At 50.9% G+C, this 18155-nt stretch overlaps 1 protein-coding gene across 3 annotated transcripts in view; it reads right to left on the bottom strand.

Moving 5' to 3' along the window:
- Nucleotides 1-18155, bottom strand: part of FGF12 (fibroblast growth factor 12) — a 308035-nt gene that overhangs the window by 83577 nt on the left and 206303 nt on the right. For all 3 annotated transcript variants that reach the window (XM_045030776.1, XM_045030778.1, XM_045030777.1), the window contains exon 2: nucleotides 5563-5673. In XM_045030776.1, the coding sequence (XP_044886711.1) occupies nucleotides 5563-5673 (111 nt within the window). The remainder of the gene's footprint in view (nucleotides 1-5562; nucleotides 5674-18155) is intronic.

Consider the following 18155-nt stretch of genomic DNA (forward strand, 5'->3'; position numbering starts at 1 on the left):
TGCCCTGCTCCCTGGCCCCTTCTCCCTTGGAAGCCTTCTATGTCCCAGCATGCTAATGATTCAGTGTTACTGCGACACAGACTGTTAGTGCGAACCCTGGTTTAACAGAGCTGAATAATTCAGACCCAAGTCAGACTAAGATTTCCTAAGAGACTTTGCATGCACACGTGCTGGGTAGGACACATGGCTTCAGCTGCACCAGGAGAAAACAAGTACTGCAACACACCATAAACCCCAAGAGTCTTTTCCACACAGGCCTAGGAGCCAACTGCAGACACTGCGCTTCTTTAGACTGTTTTATCAGAGACCTCCTCTCACACACCCCGGTGCAAACAAGGGATAACCCCATAGAAGGTCACTGGAGTTGCACAGCTGTATGAGAGACAAAGCATTTGGGAATTATTTGAAGCATTATGGGAAGGTCAGGTATGCCATGACGGCATTCGCAGCAGGTCTGCCTAAAGGTAAGAGGGATAGTTCTCTTTCAGTGGGAAAACAGACATGCTGCCGGATACAGCCACTACCGGCCCCACTTCTGAAAAGTTCATGCTGAAATCCCACTGAAGCCAATGCACATGTTTAAGTGGTTTCCTGAAGCAGGAGGGCTTCAGTGGAAACCAGTGTCTAAAGTTCAGCCTCAATACAGGTCTCTGCAGATCAGGGTCTACGGTGATGCTGTAGTCTCCATGTTCAGGACTGGTGCCAGTTTGCCTGTTTGACACACTAACACTTCTCACTGCTGTAACTATATCAGTGTCTTGCAAATCCTTCACACAGGCTCCTCCCGAGAAGTTCCCTTATCTAGGCAAGTTTTTATTGCCATAGCTTTGGTGCTACAGCGATGCTCCAAAGCCTTGTTTAATTAACAACTCTATTTATAAGCAATCCCCCACCCCTTCCCTTTTTTAAAAAACTGAAAAAAATGGAGCATATCACTACAGATAATGAAGGCAAACAGCCGCCATTATTCACTGCCTACAGTTAATTTGTCTTACACAGAAAACTTGCCTCACAGACCATTCGTTTGGCAGTTTGGGTGACACCACCTAAGATCAATGAGGCAGAGGATCCCCAAGGAAACATCCTCCCCCCCTACGCAGGGGCCAGCTCCCCCCCACAGGGTAAATCATAGACTATTCCGTGTAAGGCATCATCGCTGTGCATTAGGTGAGCAAATCCTGGGACCGGGAGGTGGCAGAGCTGTGTTCTGGAAGGAACTTCTACAACAGCACCGGATGCCTGGCAGGCATCAAGATGGTTTTTGTGACTAAAATGTGTTTATATTCAGGGTAAGAAGCTAGAGCTTTACCTTGGTATCAGTCAAGAACAAGGATTTAAAACTGAAAGCCCTAGCACAGCCAGGCAGACTGAAGCAGTCCTACTGAAGTCATTGGGCCCGATTCTCCTTTCGGACTGGAGGAAGCCAGGTGTAACTGTATGGAACCCAGCGAGCCAGTTACCCCATTGGCATCCATGGAGCTATGCTGATTTACCCCACTTGAGGACCAAGCCCAAATAATTTAGACGAGTAGAAGAGTGAACTGAGACAAGAATGAGGCTCATTGTGTGACCCAGATTCTCAGCTGGTATGAACTGGAGTAGATCAATCAAAGGAGCCATGCTGATTTACACCAGCTGGGGATTTGGCCTTGTGAGTGGAAGACAAGGCATTTACCTGGAATACACTATGTAGGGGATCTAATTCACCCTTCTGTTACAGCAGAATTGTGCTGGCATATCAAGGGGTAAAACAGCTCTGGCACAGAACTGGGGTCATGGAGTCATGAACCAGACCCAAGAGCGATATTGATCAGTCTAGGAAAAGATTACGCTGAGCAAAAGCGGGGAAAAAATCAACACAGCACAAATGGCGACAAGTGACCCTAACAATCCTACTGACCAAATTCAGGGTAGTAACATGATGATATTCATAAGATAGATATAGGCCCAAGTTCTCCTCTTATATCTCGGGTAACCCCATTGGCTTAAATGGAGATACACTGGTGTAAATCAAGAGTAAGTGTGAAAAAAATCTATCCCACGACTTTTAACTTGATAGTGTCACTTTAACTCCATGGCCTCAGCAGCAGATGTACAAAGGGCTGTTTTGCTGGATGCCAGTTCAAATGCCATTTCATCTTGGCTTCTAACTGTATTCAATAAAAAAAACAAAAACAAAAAAACCAGCCTCCTGAGTTTCCCCAAGAACAGACACACAAAGTGGGCACCAGATAGGTAAATTAATTTTAAAATAGCTTAAATATTAGTAGTTCCTCTTATTTAAATAACTGGATTTTCATTACAAGTTTTAATTACATCGGATGTGTAGAAGGGACGTGTCTCGTTTCATTTTAAATGTTTACCTTGCCAGAGTAAACCCACATGGTGTATTCTGTGTAAAATTAGCTCCCTTTCCGAAGGCTAATCAGTCTGCCCCAACAGAATGCAAAGCAGTGACGAATGGAACATCGTGTTCCTTTACGTGTTTAAATTACAGACTCCATGCAGAGTCCATCTAGATTGTCCCCCTGCATCCTGCCAGGTGAGAGTGAATCAGACCCCACTCTTAGGATATGGTTGTGCATTTTGTCTCCTACACTGTGAATTTCAACCCTGAGCAGAAGAGACACAGGGTCCCAGCACCGTGAGAGTCCCATTACATGACCCAGATTTTCTGACGCGCCCACAAGTTTTGGGTGTCCAGCTTGATTGTCAAGGGTGCTGAATACCCACGGCTCCTGCTGGATTTCAAATGGAGCGGCGAGTGCTCAGCACCGCAGAGAATCAAGCCCACCTTGTCTCAAACTGGGCCCCCAAAATTAGCGGTCGTTGCTGACTATCTGGGCCTAAACTCTGCTCCGGCCCTCTGCACTGGGGTGAGTACCATCAGTAGGGTCTCCCATGCCAGTCTGGGCCACGACAGGACAGCTCTCCAATATTTACCTAGATTCATCTGAGTTTCAGATTTAGCCCATTATTTTCTTGTCCCATCCTCACTGACGGATGCGAACAATTCCTGTCTTCTCTCCCAGCCCTGGGCATGTGTGTTGACGGATATGCCTTCTGAGCCTTCTTTTGCCCTGACTGAAGATACCAAATCCACTTAACCTCTCCCATAAGTCATAGGGTCCAATCCTGCAACCTTTACTCACTGGAGTAGTCCTTGCTCACATGAGCAGACCCACTGATGTCCTCCCATGAGTCTGGCCTGCTTGCAAGTACGGGCTGCAGGACCAGCCTCTTAACTTATCAATCCTATTTGCATTGTGTGGCAATGGCTGCAAAATTCTAACGACCTGGTGCACCTCTTTCATCCTCTGATGCAAGCCAGGGTAGCGTCCCTGAAATCAAAGGCACTACACAGTGGTAAAACCGCAGTGAGAGAGCAGAATCGGGCCCTATCCCTTCCAGCGAACTACTGCTGTGTGTCTGCTGAATACAGCCTTCGGACTGGGGGGCGGAGGGGGTTGTTTTCAATAAGGGCTGTTTTCCAAACCTTCTATTATTTCAGGTGCTGTCCTCTGGAAGCAGCATTTCGTGACCTGGTTCCCGAAGCAGAAGGTAAGACTCTAGCTGTGCTCGAACCGTTGCTGAACGGAGGAGAATAAGTGCCCTACCCGTGTTAAACGTGCTCCCTCTGCCAGGGTGACCCTGCCTACCAGTCGCCGTTTTGGGCACAGCGTGACGTCACTGACAGCTATTCAAATTGTACTCTAGTCTGAGGGCTCCCCGCCGCCCCCAGCAGGCTTCCTGTGGAACTACTGCTTAGCCAGCATTGGCGCCAGCATGCCCCATTGACAGCTCAAACCCTGCAGTCCTTACTCAGGAAGGACCTCCAGCGGGTTGGCTAGGAGTTCTGTCTGAGGCAGGATGACAGGACTGATCCCTGGATTAAGCAGACTGGATTATCCCTCCGTAAGAGTACATCTACACAGCTGCTGGACGCATGCTTCCCAGCGCGGGGAGACAGACGCCTGCTAGCGCTGCTCAGGCTAACACGCTAAAAGTAGCAGCACCAGCGGGGCTAGCACGCGTGGCAGCTTGCGCTGGCCACCCAACTACAAACAGCCCGGGCCCCCGGGGATGTGTGTGGCTAGCCCAAACCGTGGCCCGGGCACCCTCAGCTAGCCTGCTATTTGCAGTGCACTTGCAAAGCACGGCTAGTACATGTGTCTACCTGCCCTGGAAAGCACCCTCCCAGCTGTAATGTGGATGGACCCTTAGTGGGGGACTTTATCTTTGTCGAGTCCCCTCAAAGATCAGCTTCTGCTCCACTTGTTAATGACTGAGAACTCCCGTCCCTTTGGGAACAGGCCAGACGTGAACGCGGCTGCAGATTTCAGACTCCCAGCACAGGGACAAGATTCAGTCCTGCCCAAGCTGATGCAGCTAGTGAGAGCAAAGGTACTGCCACCTGTTGTCCTCTCAGAAGGACTCCTGGGTCCCACAGGGAGGGCGGAGCTGATGCCATAGATGGCACTTTGCATCTCCTCTGGGGCCTAATCCTTCAGCGTGGTCTCAACGGGCGCTGAAGGCACCCAGCACTTCCCAGGACAAAAATGTTTCGTGCCATCTCTTGCAGAGGGCAATGGGCCACTGGGGAGTGCTGACGTTCAATGTGCTCTCCCATGAATGACAGCGAGCGGCTTGCTGACTGCCGCATGAAAAAAAAAATCAACATCAAACTTTGCTCCAGACCCTGCCATCCATAGAAGGATCTGGGTAACTTCTGTCAGCCTCTAAGTGTGGGGTGCTCAGAGGACTCTTTCCCTGGAGACAGGCTGTCCCATCACTGCCTACTGCAGAGTCTCTTTGGAAGCAGCTTATAATGGCACGGTCAGAGATGGGGTACTGGAATGGAAAGATTCTTGGTTTGATCCAGTCCGGCAATTCCCGTGTCCAGGGGCGGCTCCAGGCACCAGCACGCCAAGCGTGGGCCTGGGGCGGCAAGCCACGGAGGGCGCTCTGCCGGTCGCCGCGAGGGCGGCAGGCAGGTTGCCTTTGGCGGCACGCCTACGGAGGGTCCGCTGGTCCCGCGGCTTCGGCGGACCTCCCGCAGGCTGCCGCCAAATCCGTGGGACCGGGGACCTCCCGCAGGCAAGCCGCCGAAGGCAGCCTGCCTACCTTGCTTGGGGCAGCAAAATACCTAGAGCCGCCCCTGCCTGTGTTCCTAAGTCTAGTTATGTTTTAGATGTTTTCCCTGAAGATCACTTTCCTTTATCCCTGAAGGAAACAATCCCTGCATCCTTCTCCCACACGCACAGCATCTGTGCAAATATCACTCCTCTCTCTTCTGGCAAGAATTCAAACCACGCGTTTTCATTCTTCTCCCCACCCCAGATGGTTGTTGGAGCGTTAGAGAGAGAGGGGAGGAAAAAAAAAACAATGTGTGAAAACAATAAAGGGGAGATTTAAAGGGGAAGCGTCGATGGAAATAAACTGCTGAGAACAGCTGGCTTCTTCCTAATTTGATCTTTTCAACACGGAAGGCTTACAAGTGAGACCCACTAGGTGATGCATTTCATTTATCATCTGGTTGCAAAGAAGGCTAATTTTCCTTACTGTAGTCGCTGTTTTCGTCCTTGGTCCCATCAATCGTACCATCTGGGTGCATCTGCAGGAAGTATTCCTGCTGGCTGAATAACCTTGTCACAATTCCTTTCAGCTGGGGTTCTACAAAGATAATAATAAGTATTAGAGACACAAAATATACCAGGAGTGGCAAGAGATATCAGTTGCTCAGCTACTGTAAACTCCTAGGTAAATAACCCAGTATTCTGGTCGGTAAGTTCCTGTGGTTCCTTGCATGCTGGATTGTAAAGCAGGCATATAAAACGGAGCTCAGGTGAAGGTACATAGAAAATACACTGTTAGTACAGCACCGGGTTAAGAACTGAAGAAAATTCATTTAGAAGAGCTGCCTTATTGCAAGTCATGTACATCCTCCTAAGCAAGTGTCAATGAAACCTTCAGACCATTCCCTCATGGATAAACCACAGGGGTTCCCAAACTGTGGGCCGGGACCCCGTTTTCATGGGGTCGCCAGGGCTGGCCTTAGACTTGCTGGGGCCCGGGCCCCACCACCCGGGGCCGAAGCCAAACCCCAAGGGCTTCAGCCCTGGGCAGCAGGGCTCAGGTTACATGCCCCCTGAAGCCCTGGGGCGGTGGGGCTTTGGGTCCCCCAACCTGGGGCAGCATGCTTGGGCTGCGGGCCCCACTCCTGGGGTCATATAGGCATTTTTGTTGTCAGAAGGCGGTCGTGGTGCAATGACGTTTGAGAACCGCTGACATCCCACCTCTTTACCAGAAAAGCTGGTTTAGAAATAATGTCGGGAGTTATTAAAATGATATTAACACTCTGATTATAAATTAATATGAATAAAAGCAAGTTGCTAGTGACTTAAGAGTAAAGTATCCTGTGCAGTATATCAGTAGTGGGGGCCAAAGACATATCTGGCTTTAAGACTAAGCTTGATAAATTTATGGAGGGGATGGTATGATGGGATAGCCTAATTTTGGCAATTAATTTGGCAATTGATCTTTGATTATCAGCAGGTAAGTATGCCCAGCGGTCTGTGATGGGATGGGGTGGGATCTGAGTTACTACAGAGAATTCTTTCCTGGGTGCTGGCTGGTGAGTCTTGCCCACATGCTCAGGGTTTAACTGATCGCCATATTTGGGGTCGGGAAGGAATTTTCCTCCAGGGCAGATTGGCAGAGGCCCTGGAGGTTTTTCACCTTCCTCTGCAGCATGGGGCACGGGTCACTTGCTGGAGGATTCTCTGCAGCTTGAGGTCTTCAAACCGCAATTTGGGGACTTCAGTAACTCAGACATAGGTTAGGGGTTTGTTATAGAAGTGGATGGGTGAGATTCTGTGGCCTGCACTGTGCAGGAGGTCGGACTAGATGATCATAATGGTCCCTTCTGACCTTAAAGTCTATGAGTCTATGATGTAATCAGTTTCATGGCTTTGATGCACCGAATGAGAGTGTTTAAAAAGCCATTCTATAACTCCGGTCAGGCTGTGTCAGTGTTTCCATTAGGAGCCCTTGTTTCCAACAGTTTACCACTGGGCTGTACAAATCTCCTTTGAGAATGACATGAAGAGCCAGGGACACTGCACTCCTTTTGCAGACAGAGTGCCCGTGGACATCTCCGGGAGCTCTGAATGCAGGACAGCAGGAGCAGAGCGTTAGTGTGAAAGGGCTCAGCTTAAAATCACTTTGCCAATTTAAGACGAGAACAGCATCATTTTATAGTTTGTGGCAGGAATGGAATTTTAGAACTGGTGAACGTGATCTTCTACAGCACTGTGCTTAACAAAGTGACTCTGGAGTGTTAATTCTAGGCAGGGTTCCTTGGTATAATGCTGATGCTCCTCTGAAGTAGAGGTAGGAAGAAGAAGATCATTAAATAATTATACCATTGTGTTTAGAGTGTTTGCCAGAATGATGTCCCTAGACCATCAGTTACCCAGTACCTCACGCTGCAAATGGAGACACCGTTGTATTGTCACTGCAGTAAAATCAGAGATAAGTGCCCCTGATTCCTAGTCTCATTACAAATCTAACACACTTTCTGTCAAGCCTGGCTCCAGGTTCAACATTTAGGAGCTTTCTGGCCAATCCCGGCCTAGTTTGGAGTCATCTTAGGCTGATTTATGGTTTTGAGTGGTAATGAGATGGGTCTTGCCATTTTTGCATGTTTCCCCATCAGTTGAGTTTTAGCTGGAGTTTTTGGGTCCAGCCCACTCCCCAAATTCACAGAAAACTGAAAAGAACTAAGCTGCCAACAAAAGCTGCCGAGTTTCTCACAGCCCTAATAAAATCTGATAACCATGGCGTGGTTCCTGTCACTTCATATGCTGCTTGGGCTGCCTTTCCCCGCAGGGGCGTCTGTGCTTTCTGGTTTCCTCTGACATACGATGGCGGAGAAGAATCTCCACTTACACGGGGCATGTTCTGTACGTGAGGGGAAATCCTGCCCAGCACATTGTTTGGGTTGGCATTTCTCAGGGAAGCAGTGGGATTTTGATCAGCCCAGTTATGGTCTCAGGTAGGCACCTGGACCTTTGAGCGCTTACACCTGAACTAAATCCTAAAGCCTTGAACGCTCAGACCTGCACACAACAAGCATAAGCCTGGTATTCTCCTAGGGAGATTCTCCCCACAACCCAGAATAGATTAGAGGTGGGGGTAGGGACACATTAGCCTGTGATGAGAGCAGAGGGTGATCCCTGAGTCCCATCCAGAGTCTCTCCCCTTCTGTTTGAAAGCTCAGGATTTCTTTGCTCATCATTACTCACACCTGCCTCCCGCTGATTTAACAGTCCTGGGCACAGAAAGCTTCTGCCTGACTACAGAACGGGTGTAGCTCTGGCTAGTGCAGGCTCCGCCCCCACCCCCGTGGCCTGGCCAAGGCACCACAAACATGATCTGGGGGAAGCAGCCCCGGCGGTGGAAGGCAGGCAGGCTGAACGGCCGTTTGTTGATTGACCTGTCTGCTGAGGACGCCAGCAGAGGAGGCAGGGAGAGTTAAGTAGACTGAGCCAGGATATGACCACCCACTTCTTTGGCACAGGCCATCAAACAGTCATCAGATGGTAACTGCACCCGTTACTAGCATCCCAGGAATGGATTGGAGCTGCAGGCCCAGAGGCAGCCCCTGCTTGTGTGAACTTGAATTTGGCCATATATTTTGGTGTCATTTCCTCGTGCAGCAACAAAGATTGAACAGGTAATTGTACTGCAGCTTGCTCGAGTGCTGCTGTCCCTTACGCTGCAGTCATTTTCAGGGAAGGCTGTCAGTTTGTGGGGAATATCTCAAAGGCAGCACATCGTCCAGTTAAGGTGGGGGGAAATGGCTGAATAAATCAGCGCAAGAGGCGGCTCATGCGGCAGACAATAAACACCGTGAGCCCGTTTGGGAGTTCAGCGAGAGGGAAGGATACCAGATGAGCCTTCAACTCTGGCCAGGCTGGTGCTGTGATTGAAAACTGCACAATCAAACAAAGGCTTAATATTGTAATTCTCTTATTTGTCCAAAACCCCTTCAACAATATCGCCCCAAGCTACAAGCACTAAAAGAAACATACGTACAAAGAACAGAATCCAAGCACACACCAGGCCCACCTCCTAAAAGGCTCCCCTAATTAGGTTCCTCTCTGCAGCTCATGCTTTCTAGGGCCTGAACTGAAACTGATTTTCCTCTCTCGGGTCTCTTATTTTATACCCTGGCGCGGAGGTCCCAGCTTCCCCCGCTCTTAAACGGGACAGCGCCTTATAACACACTTCAGCACAAAATCCTTTCCTATCACTGAGCGGCACAACTCTGCACACCCTCCTGTTTTGCTTCCGGATCAGCTTTCCTGCTCTGTGGAAATGGAATGGGATTTATGCTCACCGGTGACGTGGCTTGCGGCACTCACGCTCTAGTGCGGCAAAGCAAATGCATTTAAAAGGACAAGCTTTACCTCCCCTTATATCACTGGAATAGATTTGAGAAACTCTCTGAAACTAACAACCGGATTCAGATCGGAGTGCAACAGGGAAGAAAGCCCATACAGAGAAGACCATGGATAGGGCAGCAGAGACTTAGCAATGTTCTCATTAAAAGGCAGGGACGGCTGTGTGGAGCGACTGTTTGAAACACTTTGAAATGGCAAATGCTGAAGTGATAACCCTTAATGAGCAAGGGAGGTGCTCTAATACAGAGAGTAAACACAAGGCCCGGGGCCCAGCTGCCTCCAGACACACCGTGATTACGTAGCGGTATTACAGTAGCACCCACTAAGACAGGAGGCCCATTGTGCTAGGGGTCGTACACACACACACACACACACACACACACAGAGTCCCACTCCGAAAAGCTCACACTCAAACTAGTCAAGAGACACCAAGGGCAGGAGGAAAAACAGGATCACAGAGAGGGGAAGGGACTTTCCCAAGATCCCCCAACAAGTCAGAAACAGAACCCAGGTCTCCTCATTCCCAGCCCAGCCCCCTACCCACTAGACCACACTAGAGCTCTGGGGTCTCCCATTCGATAAGACATTTCACCTACACCAGCATCGAGAACACTGCAGTCTGTCAATGCTGCGGGTCTCGTTTAACCCCACCCCTCACCCACTGCCTCGTGGCGCTCACCAGCTTGTCTGCTGGTTCTCAGAGCCCCGTGATCAGCTGAGTGCCCTGCACAGCTCTCAGTTTCCTACCAGTGCATTAGTCTATATTGTGGGTTCCCTGCCCTCCTGTGTGCATGGGAATCCCAGAGAAGGCGATGGGATTTCTGTGCAGCGAGCGAAGGGAGACTCTGGCCCGTGTGCTATCAGTGCTGTAGGGCTGCTACGCTTTAGGACACCAAAACTAAGGGCTGTATTTTGGCTGCTCTTCTACAGACGCATACAGCTCAGCACCCTCCCCCCCCCACATACACCCCTTGCACTCCTCTCCAGCTGCTGGCCAGAATCCTTCACTTCATGTGCCCACGAGAACCCGAAACAGAAAGAGACAAAGCAGGCTGTTCTCTAAAAGCAGAGGTGCAAGAGCGCAGCAGTGCTGGCGGAGAACCCCAAAGGGATCGTCTGTGGTGTCCCCTTTGCCCCCCACCATGGCCATAGCTAACAACGCCTTGGTCTGTCTAACCCATCTACCAGTGACCAGCGACACCGGGGCAAACACTTCCTCTGATGGAAAATGCCACTGGATCTCTGATTTGTACATATTGGATTTCCCTATTAATCGAGGCTGAATACAGAATCTACCTGAACGGTGGGCACTGTCCGAACTAGAAAACATAAGGAAGATAACTGTGTTTAATACAAAGAGAAGGACACTCAACCAGGCCACTGTATAACAACACCCAGCTGACGATAGCAAATTGCAGCCCACAGCCATCGGTACAAGACAAGCTCATACACAAGAGAATAACTCCAGGGACAAGGAACATCTCTCCATTGCCAATGCCCCCAAACCAGCTCAGCCCAGTCCTCCCAGCACACCAGATGCCCCTTGATATGAGCCCTTAAGGTTAACTAATCTGAGCCCTGCGGGCCCATGCTGGGGAACTGAGCTCACGCTGAGCATCCATCACAGAGGACACGGTGCCAGGAACCCCATTCCCTGCCAGCTCAGACAGCTTCTCTCCTCACTACTCCATGCTACGGCCTTGGGGGAAAGAGGTGAACCAGGCGCCAGTGGTCCAATATCCAAGCAGAGGTGATAGGACCCTGGTTATAGGAGGCACCCAGCCCCCCCGTAAATTGCATGGAAGTCAGTTTCTAGCTCAGGAAGATGCAGAGTTAAGTCACCTTTTCTGGGATTTGAACCACTGGTCCCAAAGAGTCTTGGTGATTCGTACGTGATGCTGCCATCACTAAGTAACCCCTCTGGCTGGTGTAGAACTGCTGCTAAATTCTGCCCCGAGGTGTCTGCATTTCAGTGGTGGGTGAAGCCATCTCTGTCCTGAGCATTTATGCTCATAGCACACACACGCTGAGAAGCAGACAGAACATATAAATACATCTGCTGGGAGGCTGCAGCATAACACTACTTACTCCTTAGAATTCAGAGCAACAAGACTCCAAAACAGAAAAGAGACAAAGCAGGCTGCTCTCTAAAAGCAGAGGCTCAACTCACCCTACCTTACTTTAAGCTGGTTTCCCCCGCCCCAGCTCCTCCTCCACCCACATACACACTCTTAAAGTGATACCTTGCAATTCCAACAGTGTCCTCAATACACCACCTGGATAGCATACTCTGTAAGTGTTGCATCTTGGACTATGAAACTGTTAAGCCTTTGTTTTCTGTGCACTAAAAACTTTAAATACGTAAGGACTCTGCTGCCTCCGTGCACAGCCAGCCATTGTGTACAGCAAAGTGCAGAGTGTTAGACAGGAGGGAGACTCTCTGTGTGCTCTCATAGGAGACTGAGTTCTGGTCTAGAAAAATAGCGAAGAACCAAGAGCAAAAGTGCTCTGGCTGAAAGTCTGGGTCTGAACCCAGCGGAGGGGAAAATGTAGCAACGTTATCAGAGATGCCAAATGCAGGATTTCAAACTGGCCTTTCCTCAAACTGGCTGCTCAGCAAAGAACATTCATCCAGCAAAGGGGAGCATTTCCACTGCTTATCGGCACTGGGAGGACGCTGAATATCCTTTGTGTCCATGGGACAGTTTTGCCGAGGATGTGACGGCAAACTCTCCAAGACCTGTACTACATCTCGGGAGCACAACTCACCAAAATATTTTTTAAACAATTGTTTGTGGCAATTAAACATTTTAGCCTGGAATTTACACATTCCATTATTCTCGTTTTCCTCCATTCGGGCTGCAGCTGTCAGAAGGGGCAGTTGATTTATGACTCACCCAGGCAGCTCCCAGCTCCTTAACACACCAAAACTACCATTCAAGTCAGAGCATAAACGGCTTCTAATTTACTTAAATTAACTGCAACTTTAAAGTGCCATCACAGAAATCATTTTTACCCTCCCCTCCCCTAAAACGTGACGATTCCAGAACACTTGTTAAAACTAAACAACAGCCACGCACCTGGAAAAAGCTAGTGTCAAACCACAGCGTTAGTGAGCGTTTATATTAGCATATCAAGAAAATCCGTCAGTGCAAGCAATGCAGATTGCTATGGTGACAGGCGTCAGCACCGAACCCTGGGAGAGACGGGAAACAGAGAGAGGATAATTGTTCTCTCCCACTCCAGGAACTGCTGGGTTCAGCAGCGAGTCGAGATTAACGGTGTGGTAAATGGTTGGTTTCAATCAATATATCAGCATCACTGGAGCCACAGCACAACTTACCGGCAAGCTTTACTGAACCACAAAAACTGGGGACTTCTACCGAGGAACCAGGAGCTGCGCTAGTGCGGGGGTCCCGGGCCCTGCACCTTGTGCAGCCGTTCGCACCCGTGCAAGGTGCTGCCAACTCAAAAGGGGAGCGGTCCGCACCTGCTTTGCACTGGTGCGAGCGACCGCACAATATGCAGAGAATCAGGTTGGAGCTACCTTGACACCAGGCAGAGACGTTGCACCTCACAACACATTCACTGTGAGGTCGAGGTCCCTGCAAATAGGGGTTGATGCTGCAAGGTGCTGAGTGCTCTCAACCCCCACTGCAGAGTCAGGGAGGGTGGAGAACCCTCCCGGTGGGAGTGAGGAGAGGAAAACAAAACTGTCCTGAGTAGAAGCAATCCTTGAGAAAGGGGCCCCCTACCTGGAAGGACACTGCAGCAGGGGGCCTGTGGTGACGACCTGTCAGTCTATAGCGTGTACCGGGAGGGTGAGGGGAACACGTGTCCAGGCACATCTGCAGCACACATGCCCCCTGCATTGCAGGTACCAGCTCTTGAGAGTGGCCTCCAGCAATTCTAACACTGGTGCTGCAACAGCTTTCGCAAGCACACGCCTCCCACGCACATCCGGCCCCTGCAAAGAGTGGCAGCGTGGACGTGGTGTAAGTTCGCAGGTGCACAGCTGGCAGGCGGGTGGGAGAGCAAGGGGGCACCTGGCCCTGTCTAATCAGGTGGGCAGAGAAAACGAGGACGCCTGTGATGATGGTGTATGGACACAAGCAGGCATTCCCTAATAGTGCAGCGGTCTTAAACTGACCCATAAACCTGCCTGCGAAGTCATCACATGCCCCCTGGATATGCGACAGCTCTGCAGTTTATCACCAGTGTGTGTGGGAAGGACAGAGAGCTGTAAGTGAGCAAAACAGACTCTCGAGGAGTGTAACGTTAGACAGCAGACCGCTGAACTCAGCCGCCTTGAAACTCTCCTTTCTCTGTCCAATTAAAGGCCCAGCTCACGGCAGCTCCCAGCAATGGCAGCGACAAAGAGTCCTGTGGCACCTTATAGAGTAACAGACGTATTGGAGCATGAGCTTTCGGGGGGGGGAATCCCACTGCGTCAGACGCAAGGCCATGCAGTTAGTCTGTAAGGTGCCACAGGACTCTGTCGCTTTTTACAGATCCAGACTAACACGGCTCCCCTGCTGATACTTAGCAATAGCAGGGCTACTGTCAGCCTCCAATTACAGAGCATTTATTCCGAGAAGAAAATGACTCCAGTATAATAGGGCTCCACTGTACACATGCATTTACCCACTTTGGCTGCAAATCTCAACCCAACCCTACTACAGACGGGTGCCTCCATAGTAATTAAACAAAACAACAGCCTGAGTTCGCAGGACCAGCCTCTGCTTTACTGAGCAATGGGACACGCTTCAGAAAGCCGCCGCGCGCTTTACCTGACACAGGCGGGCCGTGGGCTCGGTGCACCGAAAGGACGTCTCCTGGCAATCTCATTCCATTACTGGCAGGGAGTCACTCGAGCACACGGGTACCTTACAGGGCAAAGAACATCCCAGGGAACTTTTATATTCCATGCTGATGCCTATTAAGAAAAATATTAACACTCCTTGGCCCACAGAGCAGCAGTCTTCCTGCACTGCCATACAGGGGACAGGACACACGAGACTTTGTGCTATGCTGCCTGTCTCCTACAGCGTTTATTCCCTTCAGGGCAGGTCTATCCCCAGCAGGGGCAGAGGCTCCCCAGGAAGTGGGGAGGTTGTGCCGTGCTAGAGGTTTGCCCCACAGCCCACATGCAGCCCCTCTGCAATGAGGAGCTCAGCTCTGCGGGGATAGCTGTGTGGCGGCACACATGGGACAGGAAGGGGTGCTGCTGGGACGCGCTGAAGGATGGCCGGGGCCAGAGAATCCATGGCTTTGTGAATCCTCTGGAATACATCAGCCATTGGGGAGCAGCCGCTCTGCAGACTAGGGAGAGGGCTCCTCTCCCCAACCTCCACCCTATAACTGGGCCCAAGTCTCACCCACTTTGCACATAAGGTGCAAGGCAGGGGAGAAGCAGGCCCAACGGCTCAGGCCAGTTCCTAGAGGACAGATGTCCATGTAATCAAGCCAGCCTGCTAACCAACCGTGATACACTGGTGGGTCACTACTCTATGTCAGCAGTGGTTGTCAGGCCTGACACACTCACTACACCTCACACACACTGTTGTCCTGATCTGTATCTAAACGGTGTCGCGTACGCTATCATTGGCAAGCTCACAGCTCATTAGTACGGGGTGCGTACAAAGAGGTATGGATATCGGCTGGAATTATGTCCTTTAAAAGTGTTTGGCAAGCAATGCATAAGCCCAGTCTGTCTTAGACAAAGGAACGTGTATTTGTTTGTCTGACTAGCCGGGTCGCCAGGCAGTGGCAATGAAGGTACATTTACATAAAAGCCATCAGCCTAGCGAGTAAGGGAGATAGCCTCTTGCAGGGGTCTGAACCACAAATGCTAAGCAACTAACTCAACTGATTGTATACAATGTGACTATTATAAAAGTGCATCAGGTAAGGTCTTTTTTGAAAGCTAATGACACACCGTAGATTACTACCATTGTATAATGTAACAATTTACACTGGAGGAGAAATTATGGCTACTCACTGATATTATGCTTTAAAGTCAGTGACCAACCAAAGAGAGAAATGGGTTTCCGCCCACACTGGAGAGAAGGCAGCTATCTACCCTCTCCAGTGAAATTAAGCAAGGTCTGACCAAACACAATGGAAGCCCCATTTGCATATGGGGGATGGGAAGTCCACAGGCAGGGAAGAGCAGCGTGAGGCCCTCCTGAGCCTGGTGACGATTCGGAGAGAGAAGCAGCCATCTTGGCATCCACCACTGGACACACCCAAGGGGACAGAGCTTTTGCGAACTGAGGAAGATGGGTCTTTCAACCAGGTGGGTTGAAGTTCCTGGGGACTGATCATTAACATGCTCTTGGAATGTATGTACTGGGTGCTGACAGAGTTATGGATATGTGCTGGAATTATGTCCTTAAAAAGTGCAAGGTCCTGACGGAGAGAAAGTCAGCCATGGCTGGAAAGGAAAAGATTGGTAAGAAATCTACCCGGCACCAAGGTGGTAGCTGGTTGAGTTATGTCTTAGCCACTAGGAAGGGCATTTTACTTCTATTTGCTGGTAGCCATTGTGCCTTTACCCCTGGTACTTGCACTCACTTAAAACCTGTCACTTTTTGATGAAATAATCTCGGTTTATTACAAATCAGCCCAGTGCTGTGTTTGCCCTGGAGTGATTGTTAGTGCTGGTTAAAGCAACATGCTGCTGGGCTTTTGTCTCTTTAAAGGAGCAACTGACCTTTTTACTCCTCTGAGGGCAGGACAGTTCAGGCAGAAAATCTGGGGGAAGTTCAGACCTGGGGGTGTGCTGGGGTCACTTGGCCAGTGGTAACCGAGGCTGGGGGAGACCAGAGTGTGGTTGCGATCTAACAAGCAGGCTGCTGGGGTCAGAACTGCTGAACCAGGGCTGCTGAACACACACACGCAGTGCAGGCTTGGACGCTGGCTGGGAGCATCCACCCAGGGAATAGCAACAGCAGAGCATTTTAAAGGTTACAGGACAAGCGGTGAGACAGCCCCTGACTGGTCTGGGCTGCACCCAAAACATGACACTGACATCAACTCCCTCCATCTCCCCGGGCAGGCTCAGCACGGAGGCTGAGGAATGCATGAACATTCAGACTGAGCACCCGGTCCCCCGTAAGGCAGATCAAGGGGAAAGCCCTGGGGCAGTGGGAGGGAGTTTACGCTGCCTTTTGGCAGAGTAAGAGGCAGACCGAGGGCCTAACTCTGCGGTCAGTTACATCGGCGTGACAGGACTGATTTCAGTTTGGCCACCCTCTGAATATGGCTCAAGTCTCTGGCACGTTTCGTCAGCACTAAAACTTTTCACTGCACTGTAAAGTGCAGGCTGCTCCACCCACACGAGTGTGCATCATCCCCGGGGCAGAAACCAAGCCCGATACTCCCTGACAGCAGCCAGGACCCATGCATGAGCCAGCAGGGCCGGGTCAGCTTAGAATGACCCTCTTCACAGCAAAGAGAGTCAAAATCAGACCTGACTTCTGGGAGAGGTGAATGAAAGAGCCAGGAGAAATTCCAGCGGAAGCTCCTCAGGCTATCAGAACAGTAACCTCCTGGCAGAGGCAATGCCTTGGCTTCTGACATGAGTAGGTAGCACACACCCCATAAACGTGGGGAACAGGTGGCTGCGTGCTCTACAAACACTCTTTCTTTCCAGGGTTACTCTGCACCTATTCCTGACCCACTGAGCAATGCGGCCGAATCTCCGCCCATACACCAAGATGGAAACAAACGATGGCGTAGGTCTTACGGATGGGGCCACCCCCCAGACCGCACTTCCTGCAGGTAGGAGTGGGACCCCACGAACTGAACAAGAACAAAGCTGCTTTCGGGGGCTGCTCACCAGGCCACGTTCATCCCAACTGCAACTTCAGTGAGTTTACACTCTCCGTCTCGGGACTTCTCCGGCCCTCCCCACCACAGCACCGAGACCCCATCCCACGGAGTGTAAAGCAAGGACGAAACGAGAGTGGCAAAATCAATCAATCTATTCATCTTACAGCAGCGCCTAGAGAGGCCCTGCACTGGGATCTGGACCCTGCCGTGTCAGGTGCTGTACATATGTCTAGCAAGGAGGCAGGCCCTGCGCCAAAGAGCTCACCCCAGGGCCAGACCAAGCCATGGGCTCAGACCAGGCTGAGGGACGGCCCGTAGCTGTGCTAGCCTAGGAAGAGAGCCGGGAAGGAATTATGACTCAGACAGTCAGGATTCCTTCGCCCGTCCCCTCTTGCTCTGGTGGTGAAATTTCAGGATGCGGCTTCCTTTGCGCCTGGCTGGTTGAGGGAGGAGCTAGGGCTCTGTCCTCTCCCCACCCCCACCCCCACCTGCAGCCACTGACCCCACACAGGTCACGAGGGAACGGCTTTGCTGCCCTAACGCAGCCTGGGTACACCCGTGTCTTGAAGAGCTGGGTGGCAGGTTGACTCCTCCCGGGAGATCAGTGACTTCACAACCCTTCTGAGCTCCGTGTTGGGAGGGATTCAAGCCATGCCTCCCCCACCTGGACCCCTCACCTCTCACTTCCACTGTTGGCCGCCTCGAGGATGCCAGAGCGCACACGGCAATGACAGATAATCCAAGCCACTCCCCACCTTGCCAGGCTGGGAGTTGTGCTGCTCCCAGACTCGAAGTCTCTCCACTTCCCTCAGCAGTTCTGCAAGCCTGCAATACTGCAGAAGCCACCAGTAC

Source organism: Mauremys mutica, chromosome 9 (genome assembly GCF_020497125.1).
Source record: "Mauremys mutica isolate MM-2020 ecotype Southern chromosome 9, ASM2049712v1, whole genome shotgun sequence".
Taxonomy (NCBI): Eukaryota; Metazoa; Chordata; order Testudines; family Geoemydidae; genus Mauremys; species Mauremys mutica.